This window comes from Sminthopsis crassicaudata, chromosome 6, assembly GCF_048593235.1.
Source record: "Sminthopsis crassicaudata isolate SCR6 chromosome 6, ASM4859323v1, whole genome shotgun sequence".
NCBI lineage: Eukaryota > Metazoa > Chordata > Mammalia > Dasyuromorphia > Dasyuridae > Sminthopsis > Sminthopsis crassicaudata.
The window spans coordinates 121,910,909-121,938,610 of record NC_133622.1 but is presented as its reverse complement, the minus strand read 5'-3'; the positions used below and the strand labels follow the sequence as shown (position 1 = coordinate 121,938,610).

Sequence of the window (27,702 nt, the reverse complement as noted above, 5' to 3'; positions counted from 1 at the left end):
ACCTGTCCTCTTAAGTCTTGGAGAAATCCTAGAGATCCCCTCAAGTAAACAATTCTGTGATCATCATTTAGTAGTTTGTTTTAAAAGAGGGGATTCCTCGCTTTAAGGAAATGTTATAACTCTGAGTTTGATCTGAGTTTGAGCTCATATGAAGTATGTAACCCTGTATTGATCTTTCTATATAAAATGTTTTTATGACCATGGAAAAAGTATAATCAATATACTGACTAAGCACAAGTTAGATGACATTGATTTAACAGTATAGAATTAATTTCTTTTAGTTGCCATGAAACTGTATTTGATCATGTTGGGTGAGCTATTCAGATTGTATGACTTCAAGAACATGTTTTATAAATGGGTCATCTTATATAACAGCTGTAGCAAATACTGTACCAGCATCCTCAGGTTCAAGTCTTGTTTAACATATTTAACATAACAAAACTTATTATCTTGCCTCATCTTGAAGCCTGGAGCAGAAATTTGACAAGAAAACAGAAACTAGAAATATTAGGGACAAATAATTAAGGGAAGTCCTGAGTGGTTCTTTATGAACAACAGAATTGGCAACATAACAAAGGTAGGACACGTTGGGAAAAGGCAAGGTAAGGAGCCCCACACTATATATGAAAGCTTAAACATCAGACCTGCATGTGCCCCAAGCCTTGTTCTGTAATAAGCTCTGCACAGGAAAAAGTGAAAGCCATTAATGACGTGAAAAGCCCCTCCTTCCAGGTGGCTAAAAGCTGAAGCAGTGACAATACTCACGATGACACTGTCCCCATGACTGGCGGGCCCAGCCCCAGCAGCAATCAATTCTACTGCCATAACGGCATAGTCCAATGGAGGACACTATTTGTCTAGGCCACCTACAAAAAAAGAAGAAAGAAGAAAAATCAGATAAATATATTTTGGAGATTAAAAAGTGAGCTTCTTTATGAATTTATTAGAAATAGTGTACCTATTTCTAGAGAGAGATATAGATCTCTCTGCCTTGTCATCTATGTATGGAGATTTTAAAAATCAAACTTTTAGGAAGATGAAAGCTGAACTTGCTTTTACAATAATATTCATTATGAACTTACTCCCACAGTGAAAGCCTCAAATAGTGGATAGCCACTCTCTAGAAGCAGCAAAAACAAATTGCCTTAGCTACTAACTTCCCCCAGTCATAAAATGACTGTTAAAACCTTGTTCCTAGTGGCCTATTACCACTCACCAAACAAAAGCTTTTACTTATTCTACATAAATGATTAAAAACTAATGATAAATTTGCAAAAACAAAGAACAAAAGTAACCTTTACTTTCTTTCTTATATAAATATGGGAAGAAAAAGAGATTATCTTTCCCCATCCGAGATATAGTTCGAATAAGATAGAAGTGATCTGAAGAGATGCATTTTTAAAATTCTCCACCAAAAAGCACTCGAGGAAAATCTTAGCAACAGAATTAAAAAGTTTACAAAAATTTTCACTATAACAATCTTGGAGATATCTGACTAACTAGAAACAGAAAGTTTTCTTTTCTTTGTCAATAATCCTTACTTCCTCTTTATTCTATGTGACAGAGTAGGTACAAATGGAAGAGTAAGGGGAAAGAAGTCTGAAGACTTGAGTTCTAGTTCCTATCTCTGCCTACTTACAAGCCAAATAAAGGGGGATAATAACATCTCATTCAGAGCAACTAAGTCACTAGTGGATCGAGCCCTGGGCTTGGAATAAGGGAGATCTGAGTTCATCCAGAATCAGATACTTTCTATGAGCATGTAGTCACTTAACCCATGCCTGTTTCAGAGGGGATAACTGCATTTTCCTCCCAGCGTGGTTTGTGAGCACTGAATAAGATTCAGCATTTGTAAAGCACTTGGGCATTACCCTTCCCTTTATCTGACCCAGTTGTTCTGAGGATCAGATGACAAGGCAAGTGAAAGAGCTTTAAAAATCTCTCAACTCTCAACTGTAACTCTGTATATAATAATGTCATGTATCATATAATAGCATAGTATGCTATTACATAAGAGCAAAACTAAAAGTAACAAATGGAAAATATATTTTCATAGCTTAAGGATACACAGTACCCACTTAGCAGAAGGTAGAACACTATGCTTGATATTAGTTTTCTATACATTCTTCTTTTGGACACTTTTGTTGTTAATGGTTTCTCTTCACCAGTTAAGCTTAAGGGATTTTCAGTTTCTTGCCAAAAAAAAATTAAAAAAAAAAATGGCTATTCCTATTTCTGATTTTTTTAAGAATCCATAAGATTAGAACAAGTATTTGATGAATTCCTTGCTAGTAGTGTAAAATTTGTGTAGTTAAAATTTGCATTGAAATTGTATTGTATACAGGGCCACAGATAGTGGGGGAACTCTGGCTGAGGTGTAAGACCCTTCAGCCCAGAGGGAACCTGCCTGCAATGTCTGGTTGGGCTCCCCATCTCCCCTAGGGGCTCTTGGCTTTCCAGAGAAGTGAGGAGGCGGTGAGAACCTGTGTTGTAACTGAAGCAGCGATACCAGGTGGCAATCTACCTACAACAGCAAGTTGTTTATATGGTCCCAGTGCGCAGTGGCATGCCCAGTGTTGCTTTGGTTATATAAGGTATGAGGGTATATAAGAGGTAAAGAACTTGGAATAAATAGACTCCACATTTTTACCATCCTCGGGAGTCTCGCCTCGTCGTTTCTCCACTAAAATGGTATGTTTTAATCACCCCGAATGGGGGCTCTAGAAAGCAGGACACAATATTTTAATCACCCCGGTGTGGGGGCTCTAGAAAGCACGGTATGTTTTGTCACCCCAACTTGGAGGCTCTGGAAAGCGGGACACAACAGAATTGGACATGGAATAAAAAAAGAACAATATAAAAGTTAATCTAGTTCTCCTGCTATAAATGTTCGCTTTACTGTCCCATCAAATTTGTTCCCCAAATTTTCTAATTACCCCGGCCTTGTATATAAAGTAGCTGCACTTTTTTCCCTTCATCACCGCACAACTGTTTCGTCACTCCTACTACACCAACTTGCTCTCATCAGGAACGAGAAAGCAAACCGAGCGCGGCAGATTCGTTCCGAGGCTACAGGTAAACCAGGTGTGGAGTGTTTCTTTAGGAGACTAACTGGGAAGGCGGTAAGGAGGCGGGGTTCAAATTCCAGGAGCAGCTGAACTAGCCTAAGGAGAGGAGCCCCGAGGCTGTCTGGCCCTCTCCGCTGCTCCTAGGGCAACCGAAATCTCTAGCTGACATACTAGGAATACAGAGCTAAACAGTAACTTAATCTGTTCGCCTGCGGCCCGGAGTTAGTCAAAGAGAGCGCGCGCGCACACATGCAGATCAGGCCCTGAAGAAAGGGGCTCCCAGACGGCTTAAACTGCGGGCTCTCCGGCAGCTGTTCCGGATCGGCTGGAGGAAGGGCGCAGCCTGCAGGGAGTTGTGAGCCCCGGCTGAGTGACAGAGCGAAGCTAGAGGAGAGTTGTTCAAACCTGTCAAAGCACGCAGATGTCGGGTCTGTGCTAGGCGCAAAATGCATTATTCAAGTACATAAAACACAGTCCCCGGCCCCAACTTCATAACTCCTGGTTCTTTTCCCGAGGGGTACAGTTCCCTTCTCTCCTATTTTTTCTGGACGTTTTTCAGCCTCCAACTCTTCAGAAGATGTGAAAGAGGGGCCACAGGCCGCGGCATCTTTTCCAGAGCCTTCAGGTTCTTCTCCTCTTAGTCGGAGTATACTTAGGACTCTGATAATGCTAGGGACAGATTTACTGGGGGTTCCTCGCAGTTTCCCTCTGGCATAGTAGAAATCGGCCAGTGAAAAGTGGACGCGAGTCTTAAGGGAGCGTGATAGTCCTCTACTTCTTGTTTAGAATTCTCCCCTACCCAGGAGATGAAGGCATAGGCTTTATTTAGTTAGGGCGCACAGGCTGGGATCCTCTCTCGCCAATAATCTCTCCCTCTCTCCAGACTGGGGGCAGGGGAAGAGATGTGATGGAGGGAGGGTTGCATGCCTTGCAGCCCGCAGCCCTCACCTGGCCAGTAAGTTATTTCTCCTGCACAGGTGGCTCTCTCGTTCCGTCTGGTCCTCAACGGTGAGAAAGCCTTGCAAATTCCAGCAAGGGACTTCAAGGATTTCCTTTTTACCTAGTTAGGGTCTACACGGAGTCCCGACCTCAGCCAAGGCTGCTAACGAACGCCTCCTCGGCCCGAGTGGCCAGCGGAGAAACCTTTCTCCCCCGCCTCCAGTTCTCTGCCTCCCGAAAGCTGGGATTTCCCTTCCTGGGGGTTCCGCTTACCTCCCATCAAATTCCGACGCAGCCTCCAGGTAGAAGGAAGACACGATCACCAGTCCCAGGAGTAAATCCATGTCTGGAGGGAAACCCTCCAGAAAGTTCAGACCAGCTGAGGCTACAGTTAGGCAAAAGAGGGAGCAGCCGCCGCGAGGAGAACAGGTTGGAGGGGAGGAGCAGTGCTGACAGTCAGCGGGGTTCGCCAAGAAGCGCACGCTCTTCCCTCAGTCCTTCTCTCTCCAAGCTGCCAAACTGCAGCGGTCCAGCTCCTGCAGCTACTAGAGCTCGAGGGGGGTAGGGGTGGGGGTGGGGATGAGTGGGGGGAGCAGAAACGTGGAGAGCAGCCTGAACCGCTCTGGCCAGACGCCCGTAGCCCTCTACGGTTCTCTCTCTTCCAGAGGGAGGCGCTGCAGGGGAGGGAGGGAAAGAAGGAGGGAGAGGGGCCAGACGCGCAGCCTGAGGGGCGGGGGAAGGGCGCAAGTCCACGCGCGTGCCTGGCCTCAGGCCCTGCTCCCCTGGAGCTCGGAACCGAGGAGAGCGCGCACAGGCTCTCCTGCAGACCCCAGGCGCGAGGAAGCCCTGCTGGAGACTGAGGGGATTAGTGAGAATTAGCTATTAGGAAATAGGAAGTAAAGGTGAAAGCCTAATGAAATGAGGAGGAAGCTGAAGGTAAAGTTGAGCCAGGAAGGGGAGGGGATCTGTATGAGCAGCTGGAGAGCTGGAACTGATGCAGGTGAGTTCTAGTCGGGAGGGGTGGAGAGAGGAGCAGGATCAGCAGTGGAGAACAGAAATTCAAGGATATGCACTCAGTGTTAACTACTACATGACTTGAACAGAATTCCGGAGCAAGTTCCAGGAGTCGCTTATCTCCAAACTGTGGCTTGGCACATTTCTCTCTCTCCCCCCCCCCCAAAAAAAAAAAAAGAAAGAAATTACCAAGACTTCTAATAGAGTAAATTTGTTTTGAGTTTTGTTCAGCTAAGCCTGAAGTACATTAAGAAGATAAACGAGCGTGTCCCTTTCTGTCAAGAACACATTAACCCCAATAAAAGGCACAAAAAATACAGTATAATCTCACAAATTCCAAAATCATTAAGAGAAATTGTATTTCGTTGGGACTACAATTGTAAATAGATAAATAAACAAATAACAAGAACGTTTTGTTTTGAGATTTCCAAAACCATGCAAAATCTAAGAAAAGCCTGTTGCTGGATAATTTTACCTTCCTAACCTCGCATTTTGTCTAAGAGGAATTTTCTTGGAGAATAAGAAAGTAAATGATTTCGACACAAATGATTTTGATTTCAAGTTATTTTCTGTGAGCCAAACAAGTTTCTATTTTAACGTCAAGAAACATGATGAGTACATGCCAATTCAGACTTGGGACATTTTTTTAGGCAAACAGCTTACTGTCATCCACTCCAGCTCCTGATCCTAATATGACCCAAAAATATTGGAATCAAAATATTTGCTCCAACAGATGAAATTTTTATAAGTGTAATGTAGGCTGTGTTCCAGGCAGTAGTGGCTCCTCTGACCCATTCTCTTTGTTTATTGGGTTCCTGACCAGAATTTGCAAATACCTTTGGGTGAATATCGGAGAAGGGCATAAGAAAAGTCATGCTGAGACAGAGAAATGGAAGCTTGTGGAATAGACGAGTAAAAATTCTTTATAATTCTACCTATATGCTTCTTTTAATATTCCTTGTATATTTCCTCCTACCTCTTCAATCTAAGCTTCTCTCCTCTCTAAGTTCTAATGATACCAGCTCCTGTTTAATCTGTGAATTTGATTCTTAGGAGCAGGTAGAGATCTTCTCTATAAACCTTTCTTGTAGGCAAAACTGTCATTGAGAGACAAAGATATCTAGGAAAGAAACGATAGTCGTTGTTTTTTAAGTCTTTATTATAATGACCTAACAGAAATAAAGTTTACTAGTAGAAATATACAAGTTAATCTGCATCCTAAAAGAATCAGAGTAAATATACTTGTCTTCAGGTTGTCAAAAAGAATGAAAAGTTATTTGAAATAAAAACAGGTGAAAAGCTTGTGAAGGTCACAATAAAGAAGGAAGGAATGGAGACCTGGAAAACCAAAATGTTCTTCCTATGTGGCTATAGTTTCTATTTCATTCCTACATTACTACTACCTCTTGGAATTTTGAATTGAATCTTATAGATATCCCAAATTTGTCATGTCCAAAATAAATTATCTTTCCACCCAAATCCATCCCTCTTCCCAGTTTTCCTATTACTCTGAAGCAGTACTCCATATTTCCAGCCTTTCAGTTACAAATTCATTATCAACTTCAATTCTTCACTCTTACTCATCTCATATATCCAATCAGTTGTCAACATTTCTTTCTTCACAGAATCTCTAACATATTCTCTCCCCCCCTCCCTCCCCCCTCTGCCTTATCACAGCCATCTCCCAGTTCAGGTCTCATCATCTTTTATATTTACTTAAACTTGTGTCCCCAGCATTTAGTACAGCTCTTGGCACTTGTTGATTGTTCCCAGATTGATTGTTGAGTTTTTTCGTTCCAAATTCTGTGAACTGAAAAGAACAGAACAAAAAAAGATCACTCCAGAATTGAAATCCATGATAAGGCAGAAGTTTATAAGAAAGGTCCCCAATGAGATCTCCAGTTCTGCATCTCTTCCCCAATGAGTTTAAGTCATCATATACATATCAGTAAACCATATCCCAGGGTACTGTAAGTATTTACAGCTATGATCAGTGAGCCATTATCAGTGGAGGATCTCTCCAATTATATAGAACTGGAGATGGAGGCTAAGTCGAGAAGGAAAGAAATTGTTCTGATTTTCAAAAAAGAAAAAAATGGCAGAATCTATATTTTGGATCAGTAGATTTGATTTTGCTTCTTGGCAAGATATTAAAATGATGCTGTTGAATAGCTGGTGCAGCAAAATATTATAGGAGATGAAAACCAGATGTGGAGTCAGAAAAACATGTCTTCTTGAGTTCAAATCTAGCCTCAGACACTTATTAGCTGTGTGACTCCCAAATAAGTCACTTAACCTTGTTTGCCTCAGTTTCCTCATCTGTAAAATGAGATGGGAAAGGAAATAGTAACCTACTCCAGTATCTTTGTCAAGAAAATCCCCAAATGGTATCATGGAGAGTCAGACATGACTGAAAAAGACTAAACAATTACAAAGATAGAGTATCTAAACAATCAAAGCAGTGATCACAGAGATAGCAAAAATTCATTAAATATGGGAGATGCTAACTATCCTCATTTTTTGAAATCCAATTCACAGGCAAGCTAAGACATTTCCCCAGGATGTCATTTATTTTTGACATCCTGTAAAAACAAAGGATGAAATAATACAAGATGAATTGGAGATAATAACAGAAAGGAAGCAAAAGCATTGAAGGGGATTAGGACAAGCTTCTTTTACAAGGCAGAATTTTCAAGAAGACTTGTAATAATCCAGATAAGCCTAAAGGATGTAAAAATTCCATGTATTGGGGATAGCTGGTGAAAATGTGTGGAATCAGCTGAGAATGATTAATACCCACAATTCCTTCTCCTAGGAAGACAAGTTGGTAGATCCCTCAAGTTTGAAAGTTTTAAGCTGCAATAGGGCTAAAGCTGATTGGCACAATTTGGCGCAAATATAGTAAGTTGTAAAAGAGACTGACCAGCCCAGGTCAGAAATGGAATAGGTCAAGATCAGCAGTAATACCCAGCCTTTAGTGGCTACTCTACTTCCAGCCTGAAAGATCCAGCCTCAAAAACAAATAATTAATTCTAATACTTTAGAAATGCTTTAGAAAAACAGGTAAAGAATTCTTACCAAATTCCTTTTGAGACATAAATATGGTGCTAATGCCTAAATCAGTAAGAGCTAAAACATTCCCTAATCAATACTGATGTAAAGAAATTTAAATATAATACTAGCAAGGAGATTGCTGCAATATAGCAGAAGGATCATATACCATGATCAGGTGGGCTTTTAAAACATAGGAATATATGAATGTATATAGGATATAGGAATATAGGAATAAATAGGGTTTTCCTTTAAATGATAGTGTTTCTCTAAAACTACCAAAAAGGATTATAATTTATTTATTTATAATAAGGATAAGGTAAAAGCTTTCCACTAAGATCTGGGGTGAAGCAAGAAAGCTTATCATTACTACTAGTCAATATTGTATTAGAAATGTTAACTAGAGCAACAAGAAAAAATTGAAGGAATAGAATTAGAATTAGAAGGAAATGAGGAAAGAAAACCATTATTCTTTGCAGATGATATGCTGGTATATGTTAGGATTACTAGGTGAGAACTCAGGTTGTCTGGATAGTGACAAGGTGAGAATTCAGGTTAGACAATTACAAGGTGAGAACTCAGGTTGACTTGATAGAAGGAGCAAGCTCATTGGCTGAAGTGGTTCTTCCCAGAAGCCCTTGCATTATCCCACGCCCATTCTCTGGGAGAATAAAAGAGAGGACACCCAGAGATAGAAGAAGACTCTGCATTGCATCAGGCTTGACGGGGCTCCCTGCAGGAAGGGAAGTCACTTCTCTGGACAAGAGTTAACAGCAACTGCCTGGAGACAACGGTTCGTTACAGGAAGAAGAATCTGTCGGAGAGATTTGAGTAGAAGACACAGCAGATCTCTTCCCAGAGAGTGATCCGGCAGCTTCTAGAGACGACAGCTCGTTATAGGTATACTTAGAGAACCCTAGAGAATCAATGAAAAAAACAACTTGAAATAATTAACAACTCTAGCAAAATTGCAGGACAGAAAACAAACTGACATAAATCACTGGCATTTTTATATGTTTCCAACAAAATCCAACACCAAGAGTTAGAAAGAGGAATTTCATTTAAAATAACTGTGGACAATATAAAATAATTGTGAATCGACCTCCCAAGACAAACTTAGAAATTGTAGAGTATGGGCTATCTCCCTGGAGGGATTCAGGGTCAGCCAGAGTCAGGACAAACCAAAGTCCTTGGTCTTTAGGGGAAGAAGTGAAGGAGGCAGGCAAGCTGCCACGAGGCTTGCCAAAGATGTTTCCTGGATTCTATAGTCTGGAGTCTCTAGCCTCTCTCCTCCTCATCCTGCCACCAAGTCACTCTCCCTTCTTTCCCTCCACCCTCCAATCCTTGCCTATGATTATCTGTTATGGGCCAGAACTCTGAAACGAGGATTCTTACAAGATGTTAAGTCAGTGGAATTAATGAGACCGTGGTTATCTAGTTTAGCATGGTGATTAATAGTTCTTTAAGTTTAGTATGATTGATTTAATCTTATAACAAATAATGGTTTCCTAGATATAATGACTGGTTTATACTCAGTATAGAGCACATAAGCTGAGACAAACTCAGCCAAAGGAGGCAGAGACAGACTCATGCCATCGTCCACCTTTGTTGCATTTCAGACATGGGGTTTTGGGTCTTGTTCTCCCCTGTTTTCTCACTTGGTCTTTATGCCAACATTGAGCTTTCAGTTGCCCTATTTTACCACATTGAAAGCATTGACGAGTCTCTCTGGAAGTCCCTTGCCAAAAGGGACCCTGTCTTCTCATGTTCATATCTTGGGAAGTCTGCATCATAGCCTGGGTATAAAAGATATTTGTGCCCATTGTTGCACAGCATCTTATGATCTCCTCTAAAGGAGCATCCTTGTGTAGTCCCTAGTATGATTTTTCTACAAACTTCATTAGCATTTCTTTAATTTTATTTATTTATAATTTTTTTCACAGTATATATGCATGAGTAATTTTTTTTATAATATTATCCCTTGTATTCATTTTTCCAAATTATCCCCTCCCTCCCTCTACTTCCTCCCCTTGATGACAGGCAATCCCATACATTTTACATATGTTACAATATAACCTAGATACAATATATATGTGTAAATACCATTTTCTTGTTGCACATTAAGTATTAGATTCCGAAGGTATAAGTAACCTGGGTAGATAGACAGTAGTGCTAACAATTTACATTCACTTCCCAGTGTTCCTTTTCTGGGTGTAGTTATTTCTGTCCATCATTGATCAACTGGAAGTGAGTTGGATCTTCTTTATGTTGAAGATATACACTTCCCAAGGTATCAGTACCATGTCTGTGTCATAAAAGGAGTTTGGTAGGACTCCTTCATCCCCTATTTTTTTCAAATAGTTTATATGGCATTGGGGCTAATTGTTCTTTAAATGTTTGGTAGAATTCACATGTAAATCCATCTGGTCCTGGGGATTTTTTCCTGGGGAGTTGATTGTTCTATTTCTTTTTCTGGAATGGGACTATTTAAGCAATTTGTCTCCTCCTCTGTTAATCTAGGAAGCCTATATTTTTGGAGAAAGTCATCCATTTCACTTAAGTTATCAAATTTATTGGCATAAAGTTGGGGAAAGTAACTCAATATTTCTCTAATTTCCTCTTCATTGGTGGAAAGATCCCCCTTTTCATTTGTAAGACTAACAATTTGATTTTACTCTTTCCTTTTTCTGATCAGATAGATCCCCCTTTTCATTTGTAAGACTAACAATTTGATTTTACTCTTTCCTTTTTCTGATCAGATTTACCAAAGGTTTATCTATTTTATTGGCTTTTTCATAAAACCAACTCTTGGTTTTATTTATTAATTCAATAGTTTTTTTACTTTCAATATTATTGATTTCTCCTTTTAATTTTTGTATTTCAAGTTTGATTTTTGGTTGGGGATTTTTAATTTGGTCGTTTTCTAGCTTTTTAAGTTTCAGGCCCAATTCATTAATCTTCTCTTTCTCTATTTTGTTCAAATAAGCCTCTAAAGATATAAAATTTCCCCTTATTACCGCTTTAGCTGCATCCTACAGATTTTGGTATGATGTCTCATCATTGTCATTATCTTGGGTGAAATTATTAATTGTTTCTATAATTTGCTGTTTCACCCAGTCATTCTTTAAGATAAGATTATTCAGTTTCCAATTACTTTTTGGTCTGTTTACCCCTAACTTTTTACTGAATGTAGCTTTTATTGCATTGTGGTCTGAGAAGAAGGCATTTATTATTTCTGCCTTCCTACATTTAATTTTGAGATCTTTATGTCCTAATATATGGTCAATTTTTGTATAGGATCCATGAACTGCTGAGAAGAAAGTATATTCCTTTCTATTGCCATTCAGTTTTCTCCAAAGGTCTATCATACCTAGTTTTTCTAATGTTCTATCTACTTTTTAAATTTCTTTCTTATTTGTTTTGTGGTTTGATTTGTCTAAATCTGAGAGTGCAAGGTTGAGATCTCTCACTATTATAGTTTTACTGTCTATTTCTTCTTGCAATTCTCTTAACTTTTCCTTTAGAAAGTTAGATGCTATACTACTTGGTGCATATATGTTTAGTATTGATATGGCTTCATTGTTTATGCTACCTTTTAGCAGGATATAGTTTCCTTCCTTATCTCTTTTAATTAGATCAACTTCTGCTTTTGCCTGATCTGAGATAAGGATGGCTACCCCTGCTTTTTTGGCTTTACCTGAAGCATAATAGATTCTGCTCCAACCTTTTATCTTTACTCTGTATGTATCTCCCTGCTTTAAGTGTGTTTCCTGTAAACAACATATTGTAGGGTTCTGACTTTTGATGCAGTCTGCTATCCGTCTCCATTTGATGGGAGCGTTCATCCCATTCACATTTACAGTTAAAATTACTAATTCTGTATTTCCTGCGATCATATTATCCCCTGATTATGCTTTTTCCCTTGACCCCCCTGAACCCCTTCCCTGATATTTAATTTATAGACCCCACTTGTGATGTGCAGCCCTCCCTTTTTTAAGTATCCCTTCCCCCTCCTTCCAAGTCCTTTCCCTTATTCCCCTTTTCCTTTTCCCTTTTCCTCTCCCCCCTTTTAATGAGGTGAGAGAGAATTCTCTGAAAAACAAATATGTCAATGATTTACTCTTTGAGCCTCTTCTGATGAGAGTAAGATTCACACAATGTTTCTCCCCCTCTCTAAATTCCCTCAGATATGGTATATTTTCTATGCCTCTTCCTGGGATGTAGTTTCCCTCTTTTTATCACTCCTTCTCCTTTTTCTGATACTACCCCCTTCCCTTTACTACTTCCCCCCCCTTTTTTATATCAGTAAAATCAAATTATCCATGCGGACTTTCTATATATCCACAACAGAGATACATTTCTCAAGGGTTCTGTGTACCTTTTTCTGTTTCTCTTCAGTCTTGTGGATGTAGATCAAATTTTTTTTTTAAGTCTGGTTTTTTTCTTAGAAACATATGGAATTCCTCTGTTTCATTGAATGACCATCTTCTTCCATGGAAAAAAATGCTAAACTGAGCTGGGTAGTTTATTCTTGGTTGCAATCCTTGATCTTTTGCCTTTCAGAATATCAGGTTCCAGGCCCTTCGATCTTCTAATGTGGAGGCAGCCAGATCTTGAGTGACCCTTATTGTGGCCCTTTGATATTTGAGTTGATTTTTTCTAGCTGCTTGCAATATTCTTTCCTTTGTGTGGTAATTCTGCAGCTTAGCCACGATATTCCGTGGAGTTTTTTTTTTTTTTTTTTTAGGGTCTTTTTCAGAAGGTGTTCGATGAATTCTTTCCACGTCTATTTTCCCTTCTGTTTCTGTTATCTCTGGACAGTTCTCTTTAATGATTTCCTGTAAAATAGAATCTAGGCTCTTTTTTTGATCATAGTTTTCGGGAAGTTCAATGATCCTCAGATTATCTCTCCTAGATCTATTTTCCAAGTCTATAGATTTTCCCAGTAAGTATTTGACGTTATTCTCCAGCTTTTCTTTTTTTTTTTTTTTTTTTTTTTTTTTGTTTTGTTTGACTGATTCTTGGGTTTTCAATGAATCATTCATTTCTATTTGTTCTGTCCTGATTTTTAAGGAGTTATTTTCTTCATTCACAGTTTTTAGTTCTTTTTGTATATGCCCAATTGAGTTTTTAAATGAATTATTTTGCTCTATTGAATTTTTTCCATTTCCCTATTTTTTTTAAGAGAATCATTTTCTTTTTCCAATTCAGAAATCCTATTTTCTTGAGACTATTTTATCTTTTCCAATTCAGAAATCCTACTTTCCTGTGATTTTTTAACCTTTTCTAATTCACAAATTTTGTTTCCCTGAATCTCCTGTGAATTCTTTATTTTTTCCAACTCAAATTTCAGAATGTTGTTATTTTCTATCATAGCTTCTTTTTCCTTTCCCCATTTTCTTCAAACTCTCTCAATTTTTTAATAGTCTCTTCTAGGAGAGAGTTATGTGGTGGGGGGCAGGTGTCATTACCCTTTACGCTGTTATCTGCTAACTCTCTGCCATTAACTTCCTTGGAGTTGGAAGTAGAAGGAATCAATGGTTCTTTTTTGCTTTTTATTCATATTTTAAAAATCTTTTGGGGTCAGTCCTTGGGGTAAGAAACTATTTATTTATTTCTTTACCAGCTTCCTCCCAGACCGGATGGATGCAGTGACTCCTGCGCCTGAGCTAAGAGAGAGCTCTGGGAGAGAGTTCCCCTCCCCCTCCCTGGAACTGTCTCGGAGGTGATTAGTACTGCTGCAGATGGGCTATGAGGGTTGCCCAGTGAAGGACCCCCGCTGTGTCCTAGAGACTTCCCTGAGGTTTAAGACTGAACAGTAAAGGCGACACAAAGTCCAGCCAATGTGTCCTGTGGGGCGTGGATGTCAGCAGCTGACATGAAAAGCCCCTGCGCTCAAACTGGAAGTGTCTGCCCAGAAACCACGGTCCCTATTTCAAAGGTTCCGCTTCTCTGGGACTTCTGTGACTGAGTTCCACAGTCTCCAGCCGAGCCAGGCACTATGTGTTGCCTTGGGCTGTGTCCCTGCTTTTCAAGCTCTTAATTACCCCCAGGTGAAGTCCCAGACCACAGATGGAGGCTTCACCGGTGTGCTGAGTTCTGTTAGGTCACTTCCAGATTGGGGTGGTTCTAGTATCTGGCTTTATATTTTAAAGTGGCTTGTTTTCTCTTCTGAACTGCTGTTTTATAAGCAGAGAAGAGCTATCAGCCTGTGCCAGATTCTTCTATCTCAGTGGCTTCTCTGATCTCAGAGTTCTCCCCAGCGCAATCAGCGCAATGTGCCAGCACCCAACCGTCTGTGCTGGCCTCTTTTTTTTTCCTCCCCTAGGAACCGACCCTTTGTGTTGAAACTCCAGATTCTCTTCAGCTGGTAAGTCATGCTTCCAGTTCTTGTGGTTTCTATTAGTCCAGCGTTATTTTTAAGGCTGATTTAACTAATTGGTATTGAGGGAAGAAGGGAGCTCACAAAATCGCATGTATCTTCTCTGCCATCTTGGCTCCGCCCCTCATCATTAGCATTTCTTTAGCAAGTAGCCTTATCATAATGTTTGTTGCTGCATTTTCACCAATAGTTCATATGACAGCTGTCTGCAGATGTTCCACAAAATCAGCATAGGGTTCATTTGGATTTTGTTCTATTTTTGTGAAGGCTTCTCCTCAGTCTTGTTTACCTGGGATAAAGTCACATGCTTTGATAGCAGCAGCTGCAACTTGCTCATATGCTGCTATGGGGTAATTAATTTGTGCTGAAGTGTTTGCATAAGAACCTACACCTGTTATTTGGTCACAGGTGTTTGGTGTATTAACTCCAGTTTGCCTGTTTCATTGGGCTTGTATCCAACAGAGTTCACTATATTCAGAAAGCCACAACAAGTTTTGTCCAAAGTCTAAACATGTCCTTGCTATAGATTTCCAATCACTAGGGGTTAAAATTTCATAAGCCAAATTCTCTAATAACATCTTAACATAAAATGATGTAGCCCCATAAAGAGTGCAAGCCTTTTTTAGGTCTTTGATAATTTCTAGATTAAAAGGAGTGTATTCTCCTTTCTTGACCTAAAGAGTTAAGCTGTTCAATCACAGGACACATTTCTATTCTCAAATCAGCAGTATTCTGCCCTTCCTCTTTGGCTTTAAGTAGTGCCTTTTGTAATGGAGTGATGATTGTAATGAGTGTAATGGAAGGGTGATTGCTGGGGTGGGGGATGGGGGGTGCTGCCCTTCCCACTGCTCCTCTTCCCTCCACCCAGGAAGGTGAAGTTGATGGGGGAGGGTCAAGAGCCTGCTTGGGTATAGGTGGAGTTGAAGCTGGGCTTTCAAGTTCACTTAAGTCCTAATACCCTCTGGGGATATTTCCATTACCCTCTCCCCTATCTTCCTCTTTCTCTACAAGCTTCCTTGTTCTGTTTAGAGCTTTTTTTTTTTTCTAGAACTTGCGAGATTCTTTAAGGCCAATTGTATTATGTTATATATATAGAATGTTTCCTTAGAAATTGAATCAGGATCTTTATCATTATAATATTCACATAGTTGATCTCCTACCAGTTTCCAATTAAATCTGCTTCTGTTTCTTCTTCCTTGAAGAACCAAGGGGACATGCATTCTAATGTTTCCAAGAATCCAATTGCTCCCAAGTTACAGGCAAATCTTTATTAGTCTAAGTATGCTTTCTATAGAGCTCCCTCGGGGTGGGGTGGGGTGGGGATAAGGATGGGAGAGAATCTTTTCCTAATATCTGCCCCATTTCAGCTAGAAAATGAAAGTTACTAGTTTAGCTCTTAACAAACTAAGTTCCCAATTTGTTTTAATACTCACCCTGTTTGCTGGTCACAGGGACTTCTTCAGTGAAATTAGGGTCCTTGGTTGATGTGGGGTGCCAAATGTAGAGTATGGGCTCACTCCCTGCAGGGATTCAGGGTCAGCCAGAGTAAGGACAAATCAAAGTCCTTGATCTTTAGGGGGAGTAGTGTAGGAGGCAGGCAAGCTGACATGAAGCTTGCCAAAGATGTCTCCTGGATTCTGGAGTCTGGAGTCTCCAGACTCTCTCTTACAGGACTTGTCTGTTGTATCCTTAATTGGGTCCCTACACTCTCCTACACTTTCCTTTCCCCATTCTAGCTCTGTTTTCTTGCCTGGATTTGTTCAAATAAAATACAATTAAAAAAAAAAAAAAGTAATTTCAAAAAAAGCAATTCCATTATCTACTCCAGGAAGGCTTAGGCTATTGGAGGACATGCCTTGATCTTTAATACTCCTGCTTTTCTGTTGTCCCCATTCTACCTCACTTCCACCTGGGTAGAGAAGAAGGCAAAATATCTCTGGTGTACATACTTTCCTTCTCAATGTCTCCCACCTCTGTTTCTTTCTCAACCTCTGTATCCACACATGATAGGAACTTAAAAGGAAGAGTTTTCTCAGTTTTCTTGTCCTGTCACCAAGTCACTCTCCCTTTTCCTGTTCCACCCTCCAATCCTTGCTTACGATTATTTTGCTATCAAACATTTAGCAAGCACCAAAGATGAGAAGAGCCATGATCCAAATATATGTTAATAAAGCCATTGTCTCACATCAAATAGGTAATTAGCCTTAAGTGCTCTGAATTCTCAGATTCAAGTATATCTATTCAGAGTTTCAGTCCTCTACAAGAACTATATGAACTCAATTATGTTTTCACACCCACAAAAAAATAAAATCTAAACAAAAACATCAATGGCTCATGGGTAGGCTGGGCTAATATAATAAAAATACCTGCTGAAATTCTGCCTAAATTAATTTATTTTTCAATGCCATACAAAACTACCAAAAATTATTTTATAATTCTAGGAAAAAAATTCATTTGGAAGAAAAAAAGGTCAAGAATATGAAGAGAATTAATAGAATAAACGCAAAGGAAGTTAGCTTAGCCATACCTCATCTCAAACTATATTATAAAGCAATAGTTATCAAACTATCTGGTGTTGGCTTAAGAATTAGACTGGTAGATCAGTAGAATAAATTAGGTATAAAAGATGTGTCTTCTCTCCTCTCAATGAGCTTATACTCTTTTGGGGAGGACACCCCACAAAATGGATAAGGAAAGGTATGATTGCTAAGTTCAGAAAGTCAGAAACTGAGTTAGAGAAATTCAGAATGACTTGTTTGGATCTTTCTTCCTTGAAAATAAAAGCAAAACAAAACAAACAACAACTTGGTGGTAATGTTCTATTAGAAGCTGGAAACACTGACTGTTGTTTTTCTTTTCTTTTTAATATATACATAAATATATCAAAATTTTTTTTAATTTAATTTTTATTTTATTTATAATTATAACTTTTTTTTTTGACAGTACATATGCATGGGTAATTTTTTACAACATTATCCCTTGCACTTACTTCTATTCAGATTTTTTCCCTTCCTCCCCCAACCCCCTCCCCCAGATGGCAGGCAGTCTTATACATGTTAAATATATTACAGTATATTCTAGGTACAATATATGTGTGTAGAACCGAATTTCTTGTTGCACAGGAAGAATTGGATTCAGAAGGTAAAAATAACAGTTTACACTCATTTCCCAGTGTTCCTTTTCTGGATGTAGCTGATTCTGTCCATCATTAATCAATTGGAATTTGATTAGCTCTTCTCTATGTTGAAGATATCCACTTCCATCAGCATACATCCTCGTACAGTATCATTGTTGAAGTGTATAATGATCTTCTGGTTCTGCTTGTTTCACTTAGCATCAGTTGATGTAAGTCTCTCCAAGCCCCTCTGTATTCCTCCTGTTGGTCATTTCTTACTGAACAATAATATTCCATAACATTCATATACCATAATTTACCCAACCATTCTCCAATTGATGGACATCCATTCATCTTCCAACTTCTAGCCACTATGAAAAGGGCTGCCACAAACATTTTGGCACATACATGTCCCTTTCCCTTCTTTAGTATTTCCTTGGGATATAAACCCAGTAGTAGTATGGCTGGGTCAAAGGGTATGCACATTTTGATAACTTTTTGGGCATAATTCCAGATTGCTCTCCAAAATGGTTGGATTCTTTCACAACTCCACCAACAATGCATCAGTGTCCCAGTGTTCCCACAGCCCCTCCAACATTCATTGTTATTTGTTCCTGTCATCTTAGCCAATCTGACAGGTGTATAATGATATCTCAGAGTTGTCTTAATTTGCATTTCTCTGATCAATAGTGATTTGGAACACTCTTTCATATGAGCGGAAATAGTTTTAATTTCATCATCTGAAAATTGTCTGTTCATATCCTTTGACCATTTATCAATTGGAAAATGGCTTGATTTCTTATAAATTAAAGTCAATTCTCTGTATATTTTGGAGATGAGGCCTTTATCAGAACCTTTAACTGTAAAAATGTTTTCCCAATTTGTTACTTCCCTTCTAATCTTGTTTGCATTAGTTTTGTTTGTGCAGAAACTTTTTAATTTGGTGTAATCAAAATTTTCTATTTTGTGATCAATAATGGTCTCTAGTTCTCCCTTGGACACAAACTCCTTCCTCCTCCACAAGTCTGAGAGGTAAACCATCCCATGTTCCTCCAATTTATTTATGATTTTGTTCTTTATGCCTAAATCTTGGACCCATTTTGATCTAATCTTAGTATGTGGTGTTAAATGTGGGTCCATGCCTAGTTTCTGCCATACTAATTTCCAGTTTTCCCAGCAGTTTTTGTCAAATAATGAATTCTTATCCCAAAATTTGGGATCTTTGGGTTTGTCAAACACTAGATTGCTATTTTTATTCACTATCTTGCCCTGTGAACCTAACCTATGCCACTGATCAACTAGTCTATTTCTTAGCCAATACCAAATGGTTTTTGGTGACTGTTGCTTTATAATATAGTTCTAGATCAGGTACAGCTAGACCACCTTCACTTAATTTTTTTTTCATTACTTCCCTTGAGATTCTCGACCTTTTGTTGTTCCATATGAATTCTGTTGTTATTTTTTCTAGGTTATTTAAATAGTTTCTTGGAAGTCTGATTGGTATAGCACTAAATAAATAGATTAGTTTAGGGAGTATTGTCATCTTGATTATATTCGCTCGGCCTATCCAAGAGCACTGAATGTCTTTCCAATTATTTAAATCTGACTTTATTTTTGTGGCAAGTGTTTTGTAGTTTTGCTCATATAATTCCTGACTCTCCTTTGGTAGATATATTCCCAAATATTTTATACTATCGACTGTTATTTTGAATGGAATTTCTCTTTGTATCTCTTGCTGTTGGATTGTGTTGGTAATGTATAAAAATGCTGAGGATTTATGTGGATTTATTTTGTATCCTGCGACTTTGCTAAAATTCTGAATTATTTCTATTAGCTTTTTAGCAGAGTCTTTGGGGTTCTCTAAGTATACCATCATGTCATCTGCAGAAAGTGATAATTTGATTTCCTCATTTCCTACTTTAATTCCTTGAATCTCTTTCTCGGCTCTTATTGCCGAGGCTAGAGTTTCTAGTACTATTTAGAAAAGTAATGGTGATAGTGGGCAACCTTGTTTCACTCCTGATCTTATAGGGAAAGGGTCTAGTTTATCACCATTACATATGATGTTTACTGAAGGTTTTAAATATATGCTCCTTATTATTTTAAGGAATAGTCCATTTATTCCTATACTCTCAAGCGTTTTTAGTAGGAATGGATGTTGGATTTTATCAAATGCTTTTTCTGCATCTATTGAGATGATCATATGGTTTTTATTAATTTGATTATTAATATGGTCAATTATACTAATAGTTTTCCTAATATTAAACCAGCCCTGCATTCCTGGCATAAATCCCACTTGGTCATAGTGTATTATCCTGGGGATGATTTTCTGAAGTCTATTTGCTAATATCTTATTTAAGATTTTATCATCAATATTCATTAAGGAAATTGGTGGTCTATAGTTTTCTTTCTCAGTTTTTGATCTACCTGGTTTAGGTATCAGTACCATGTCTGTGTCATAGAAGGAATTTGGTAGGACTCCTTCAATCCCTATTTTTTCAAATAGTTTACATAGCATTGGAGTTAGTTGTTCTTTAAATGTTTGGTAGAATTCACATGTAAATCCATCTGGTCCTGGGAACTTTTTCTTAGGAAGTTGGTTAATAGCTTGGTCTATTTCTTTTTCTGAAATGGGACTATTTAGACTACTTACTTCTTTCTCTGTTAATCTGGGCAGGCTATATTTTTGAAGGTATTCTTCCATTTCATTTAAGTTATCGAATTTATCGGCATAAAGTTGAGCAAAGTAGCTCCTAACTATTGTTCTAATTTCCTCTTCATTAGTGGTGAGTTCACCCTTTTCATTTTCAAGACTATCAATTTGCTTTTTCTCTTTCCTTTTTTTAATCAGGTTTACTAAGGGTTTGTCTATTTTGTTGGTTTTTTCATAAAACCAACTCTTAGTTTTATTAATTAATTCAATAGTTTTTTTACTTTCAATTTTATTAATCTCACCTTTTATTTTTTGAATTTCAAGTTTTGTGTTTGTCTGGGGGTTTTTAATTTGTTCCTTTTCTAGCAATTTTAGTTGTAAGCCCAATTCATTGGCCCTCTCTTTCCCTATTTTATGCAAGTAGGCATGTAGAGATATAAAACTTTCCCTTATTACTGCTTTGGCTGTATCCCACACATTTTGGTATGATGTCTCATAATTGTCATTTTCTTGGGTGAAGTTATTAATTAATAATTAATTATATAATATATAATATATAATATATAATATATAAATAATAATTAATAATGTCTATGATTTGCTGTTTTACCCAATCATTCTTTAGTATAAGATTATTTAGTTTCCAATTATTTTTTGGTCTATTTTCCCCTGGCTTTTTATTGAATGTAATTTTGATTGCATTGTGGTCTGAAAAGGATGCATTTACTATTTTTGCCTTACTGCATTTGATTTTGAGGTTTTTATGCCCTAGTATATGATCAACTTTTGTATAGGTTCCATGAACTGCTGAGAAGAAAGTATACTCCTTTCTGTCTCCATTTAGCTTTCGCCAAAGATCTATCATATCAAACTTTTCTAGTATTCTATTTACCTCTTTGACTTCTTTCTTATTTATTTTGTGGTTTGATTTATCTAATTCTGAGAGTGCAAGGTTGAGATCTCCCACTATTATAGTTTTGCTATCTATTTCTTCTTGCAGCTCTCTTAATTTCTCTTTTAAGAATTTAGATGCTGCACCACTTGGTGCATATATGTTTAATATTGCTACTGCTTCATTATTGATGCTGCCCTTTAACAGGATATAATGCCCTTCCTTATCTCTTTTAATTAGATCAATTTTTGTTTTTGCTTGATCTGAGATGAGGATGGCTACTCCTGCTTTTTTGGTTTTGCCTGAAGCATAATAGATTCTGCTCAACCCTTTTACTTTTAGTTTGAATGTCTCCCCCTGTTTCAGGTGTGTTTCCTGTAAACAACATATAGTAGGATTCTGACTTTTAATCCAGTCTGCTAACTGCTTCCTCTTTATGAGGCAGTTTGCCCCATTCACATTTATGGTTAGAAGGACTAATTCTATATTGCTTGCCATCCTATTAACCCCTGCTTATGCTTTTCCCCTTTCCTTCCCTCTTACCCCCCTACCCAGTATTCAATTGGTGAACACAACACCACTTGCTTTTCACAGCCCTCCCTTTTTAGGATCCTTCCCCCACCTTAAAGATCCTCCCCTTATTTTACCCCTTTTCCTTGAAATTTCTGTATTCCCTTCCCCTTAGCTTACTCCTTCCCTTTCACTTTTCAATGAAGTGGAAGAAGTTTCACCATAAATCGAATATGTCTATTGATACACACTATGTTCATCTCCCTCCTTTCTTTCTCTCAGATATAATAGGTTACCTTTGCCTCTTCATGAGATGTAGTACCACCACTTTACACTTTATGATATAATTTCCTTTCCACCTCTAGTTTCTAAGACAAATTGTACATATATTCTTTACAAATTTTTTTGGCAGAAGTATAGTTCTCAAGATTTCTTTTTACCTTTTTAGAAATCTCTTGAGTTCTGTATTTGAAGATCAAAGCTTTTATGTAGGTCTGGTTTTTTCATCAAAAATAGATGGAATTCATTTATTTCGTTAAATGTCCATCTTCTTCCCTGGAAAACAATGCTCATTCTTGCTGGGTAAGTTATTCTTGGCTGCATACCAAGTTCCTTAGCCTTTCGGAATATCATGTTCCAGGCCCTTTGTTCTTTTAATGTGGATGCTGGTTTATCCTTATTGTGGATCCTCCATATCTGAATTGCTTTTTTCTAGCAGCTTCCAATATCTTTTCCTTTGTCTGATGGTTCTTGAACTTGGCCACTATATTTCTTGGCATTTTGATTTTAGGGTCCCTTTCAGTAGGTGATCGATGAATTTTTTCAATGTCTATTTTACCCTCTGTTTCCAGAACGTCTGGACATTTCTCTTTGATAATTTCCTCGAAAATGGTGTCCAAGCTCTTTTTTTCCTCACATTTTTCAGGGACTCCGATTATTCTCAAATTGTCTCTCCTGGATCTGTTTTCCAGGTCTGTTGTCTTTCTGATAAGGTACTTGACATTCTTTTCAATTGTTTCATTTCTCTGGTTTTGCTTGACTACCTCTTGGTGTCTCCTTGAGTCATTCATTTCTACTTGTTCCAGTCTAATTTTCAATGATGTATTTTCTTCACTCACTTTTTTTATATCTCTTTGTAATTGTCCAATTGAGTTTTTATCTTCTATGGAATTTTTTTCCATTTTATCCATTTTATTTTTTAGAGAGCTGTTTTCTTTTTCCAGCTCACTAATCCTGTTTTCCTTGGAGTTGTTTACCTTTTCCAGCTCACTAATCTTGTTTCTCAATGATTTGATTTCTTTATCCACTCTGTCTTTGAATGCATGGGATGACTTCTCCAGGCTCTCTTGCCAAGCTTCCCTTTCCTTTTCCCATTTCTCTTCCAGCTCTCTTGTGAGAGCCTTTTTGATTTCCTCTATGAGATTCTTTTGTATTGAGGAGCAGCTCATATCCCTCTTAGGGGATTCATCTGGGGATAGTCTGTTTTTAGTCTCCTCAGTGTTTGAAGTCTGCTCTCTCTCCCTACAAAAGCTGTCAATGGTTAGAGCCCTTTTGAACTTTTTGTTCATTTTGTCAGAGTAGGAATCGAAGAAAACAAACTGGCAAGAGAAACAATTGGTCTGTTTTGCGGGGTATGGGGATGGATGGTATTAATGGGCTTCCTCTACAGACTGGGGGTAGGGCAGCAGAGAACCACTAACAGAACAGCAATGACTGTACTGAGTCTGTGCTCTGAGGCTCTGAGAACGCACTGAATCAGACCAGGTGTGGGTTGGGGGTGGCTGGGTTCTGAGAGAAGCTGGCTTTCTGGGGTTTTAATCTTCACCTCTGGTGTTTACACCCTTTCCGCTGCTCCTGGCTTGCTGCCAAGACAGAGTATCCACTCTGGGGAAAAAGCCTTTTTGCAGAAACGGCAGAGATCGTACCCCTCCCCTTCAGGTCTGAGCTGTGTGAGCTGCCTGTCTAGCTCTGGCTTGCCTGCCCTCAGTCTGCGCCCAGTCTGATTGACCCTCCCCCGAGCAAACACAGACCTTTTCTGGCGACTTTCAAGGATGTCTTCTCTTGGTGATTATTTGTGGATTTCTTTCTGGGTCAAGCATTAAGTCTGAGGCTTGTCATGAAATAAGTTCTGAGAGAAAACGAGGAGCTCAAGCAGCTGTCTGCCTCCATGCTGCCATATTGGCCGGAAGTCCCTATATCAAATTTAATATATATTAAAGTTACTTTCTCTTCCACTTTCTTATATCCCCTCTATTGAGAAAATTATAAAAATTAAATCCAAGTTAAAAAAGTTTCAGTCTACATTCTGAGTCCATCACCTGACTATTGGGAGGTGAATATCATATTTTATCATATTGGGAGAGAAACATCAGGAATCATAATTGATTATTTCATTGATAGTATACACCTTAGTATTTTTAAGTTGTTTGTCTTTACAATATTGTTACCATTTAAGAAATTGTTCTTCTGAGTCTTCATTAATTCATACAAATCTTAACTAGTTTGTTTTCTCAGAAATCAGTACCTTCATCTACATCGAAATAATATTCCAAATTCCTTTTTTTCTTTTTTTAGCCACAGCTTTTAATTAGTTCAGTGATTGTTAAGTTTTCTCCCTTTCATCTGTTTTCCAGGTCAGTTTTTGTTTCAGAAATACTTTACATTTCCTTTTATTTTTTAAACTTTTTTACTTTTATTTATTATTTATTATTGTTTCATGGAACCATTATCTTCTATTTTGTCCATTAGAATTTACATTGATTTGTTTTTTTAAGGTTTTATGTCTTTGTTCTAAGTAATTAATTCTCTTTCCAAATCTTTCTTCTATAGCTCTTATTTCTTTTATCACCTTTTACTTTCATGCTTTCAATTGATTTATTTATTTTTTATTTATAAAACATATATGCATGGGTAATTTTTCAACCCTTGCTGACCCTTGCAAAACCTTCTGTTCCAACTTTTCCCCTCCTTTCCCCGACCTCATCCCCTAGGGACCCACATGTGCAAAAATGTTTGTAGAAGCCCTTTTTGTAGTGGCTAGAAACTGGAAACTGAGTGGATGCCCATCAATTGGAGAATGGCTGAATAAATTGTGGTATATGAATGTTATGGAATATTACTGTTCTGAAAGAAATGATCAGCAAGATGATTTTAGGGAAGCCTGGAGAGACTTACATGAATTGATGCTGAGTGAAATGAGCAGAACCAGGGGATCATTATACATGGCAACAAGATTATACAATTCTCAGCTTTGATATATGTGGCTCTCTTCAATAATGAGGTGATTCAAACCAGTTCCAATTGTTCAGTAAAGAAGAGAATTAGCTATATCTAGGGAGAGAATTATAGGAAATGACTGTGGACCACAATATAGCATTTCAACCCTTTCTATTGTTGTTTGCTTGCATTTTTGTTTTCCTTCTCAGTTTTTCTTTCTTTCTTTTTAGATCCAATTTTTTTTGTGTGCTGCAAGATAACTATATGGATATGTATACATATATTGTATTTGGCATATACTTCAACATATTTAACATATATTGTACTACCTGACATCTGGTGGGGGGAGGAGGGAAAAAGTTAGAATAGAAGATTTTGTAGGGGTCAATATTGAGGAATTGCCCAAGCATATGTTTTGTAAATAAAAAGCTATAAGAATAAAAATAAATAAATTTTAAAAATAAAGAAATCTTGAACCAAACTAAAAAAAAATATCTCTTTGGGATATAAGCTGGATTGCTGGATCAAAGGGTATGTACAGTTTGATAAATTTTTGAGCATAGTTCCAAATTGCTCTCCAAAATGGTTGGATTGGTTCACAATTCCACCAACAATGTATCAATGTCCCAGTTTTCCCACATCCCCTCCAACATTCATCATTATCTTTTCCTGTCAACTTAGCCAATCTGACAGGTGTGTAGTGGTATCTCAGAGTTGTCTTAATTTGCATTTCTCTGATCAATAATGATTTGGAGCACCTTTTTATGTCTAGAAATAGTTTTAATTTCTTCATATGAAAATTGTCTGTTCATATCCTTTGACCATTTATCAAATGGAGAATGGCTTGATTTCTTATAAATTTGAGTTAATTCTCTATATATTTTGGAAATGAGGCCTTTATCAGAACCTTTATCAGAACATCAGAGTGTTTCCCAGTTTATTGCTTCCCTTCTAAACTTGTCTGCATTAGTTTTGTTTGTACAAAAACTTTTTAACTTAATATAATCAAAATTTTCTATTTTGTGATCAATAATGATCTCTAGTTCTTCTTTGGTCACAAATTCCTTCCTCCTCCACAGATCTGAGAGATAAAGTATCCTATGTTTCTTCCATCAATTGATTTTTTTAAATCATTTTTTAGCTCTTTTGTAAAAATGTATTGTTTCATTTCTCCTAGGACTTCTAGTTGAATGTATTCAAAGTTTTATTTTTCTTGTTTATAGGTGTTGTAGAGTCATTTTCTTTTTCTGAATTTGTGTCTTGTCTTGAGTATCTCTTTCATTTGTGGTATGTTCATTCTTCCAGCCTACTTTCAGATTTTAGACTTTATTGTTAAGACTGTGTTCTGTGTACTTCAGGGAGCATAGGGATGTCTGGACTGATCTTTTTTCTTTTTAGGTCCTTTTGCTGCTTTCTTGGAGCATTGAGGGTTGTATTATTCTATGTAAAGGACAGGAACTCTGGATAAATATACTTAAGGCTCAGTATGATTGATTTAATCAAGGTGTTAATCCAGTGAAATTGAAAATACAATGGTTATCTAGTTTAGCATGGTGATTAATATTTCTCTAGTTCAGTATGATTGATTTAATCCTAAAATAAGATATTAACTCAGTGGAATTAAGATAATGATTCTCTAATTTACATATACTTAGTATAGTTCTATAAGTTGACACTTATTACCCAAGATTGATACATATGATGATGTACTTGTAATAGAGTATTTAAGCTGAGGACAAAGTCAGCCACAGACATTCCATCTTTTATCAGTCTAGTGGTGACTCTCCAGCCTCCTGCACTTTAGGAGACACTGGTTCAGATTGGGAGACTGAAGGAGACAATAAAGATTTTGAACTCTATTCCTGACCATTCTTGTGATTATTATTCTGCTGAGGCCAAGGCTGGTCCCGAGACCTCCAGAAAGCTAACCAGGACATTACAATTCTAGAATTTCAATACTAGTAACCTATAAGCTTTCAATGCTGTTTTTAAAAATCCAGGAAAAAAGACTGATTACTGATCTTGTCGTCTGAGTTCTGAAAGTTCTTAATCTGTGTCTGGGTCTATGCAACCCATTCATGTTGGCTTGCCTCTGGTTGGAATTTCCAGTACCCTTTTTTAGCTTCTCAAATCTCTGCAGGTTTAAAGTGACAGAACTGTGTGCTCCCCTTTGGTCTGGGATTCCTGCCCTGATATTCCTCTGTAAGAGACTGGGTTTAGCCCCAGAAAATGTATGAACTGGAACTCAGATCTGTACCCAGGATCAAAGCCACAGTGCTACCTACCATCTACTTCTGACCTTATTCCTTGCTCATATTGTTAAGACCATCAGTACAGGTCCCCTCCTCATTCTACCCTGAATTTATGACCCAGAACTAGATATTAAACTATAGTACTCAGGTTGTCTCCTATCCTTACTTCTGTAAGGTCCTTCTGTATGGGTCTGGAATTCCTTGTCCTGCTTTATATAACCTTGCTTCTACTTCAGATTTTTGTGTGCTGGAATGTTCCATGTAGCAATGCCCTTGCTCAGACCCTGTCTCCAAGGTTCACAGATTTCTCTTTATGCTGCTCTTGTCTGTCTTCCTATATTGAAATATATGGATATATAGAATAGATACATCTTTCTGCTATTTTTTCCCTTGGATTTCCTGATTAAGACTGGTTCTCTGGACATTTTCCAGATTTTAGATATGGTTTGGTCACATTAAACTATAGCAGAATTATCAGTTCCCTTCATTTAGTGCTCTATTTCTCTTCATCTATCCTATGATCACATAAACTTTTTTTTGGTTTTCATGTCACACTGTTGACTCATACTGAACCCACTAAACATATTAAGACTAATATCCCCAATAAGGA

The 27,702-nt window shown here is 37.8% G+C and overlaps 1 protein-coding gene across 4 annotated transcripts in view; it reads right to left on the bottom strand.

The window, feature by feature from the left end:
* Window positions 1–4,976, bottom strand: part of NPNT (nephronectin) — a 108,502-nt gene extending 103,526 nt beyond the window's left edge. For 2 of the 4 annotated variants that reach the window (XM_074275611.1, XM_074275612.1), the window contains exons 1-2: window positions 4,281–4,976; window positions 766–866 (exon numbers count right to left, since the gene is read on the bottom strand). In XM_074275611.1, the coding sequence (XP_074131712.1) occupies window positions 766–866; window positions 4,281–4,351 (172 nt within the window). In that variant the 5' untranslated portion in view covers window positions 4,352–4,976. The remainder of the gene's footprint in view (window positions 1–765; window positions 867–4,280) is intronic. The other 2 variants (XM_074275613.1, XM_074275615.1) reach the window with 2 other exon arrangements.
* Window positions 4,977–27,702: the final 22,726 nt, after the last annotated feature.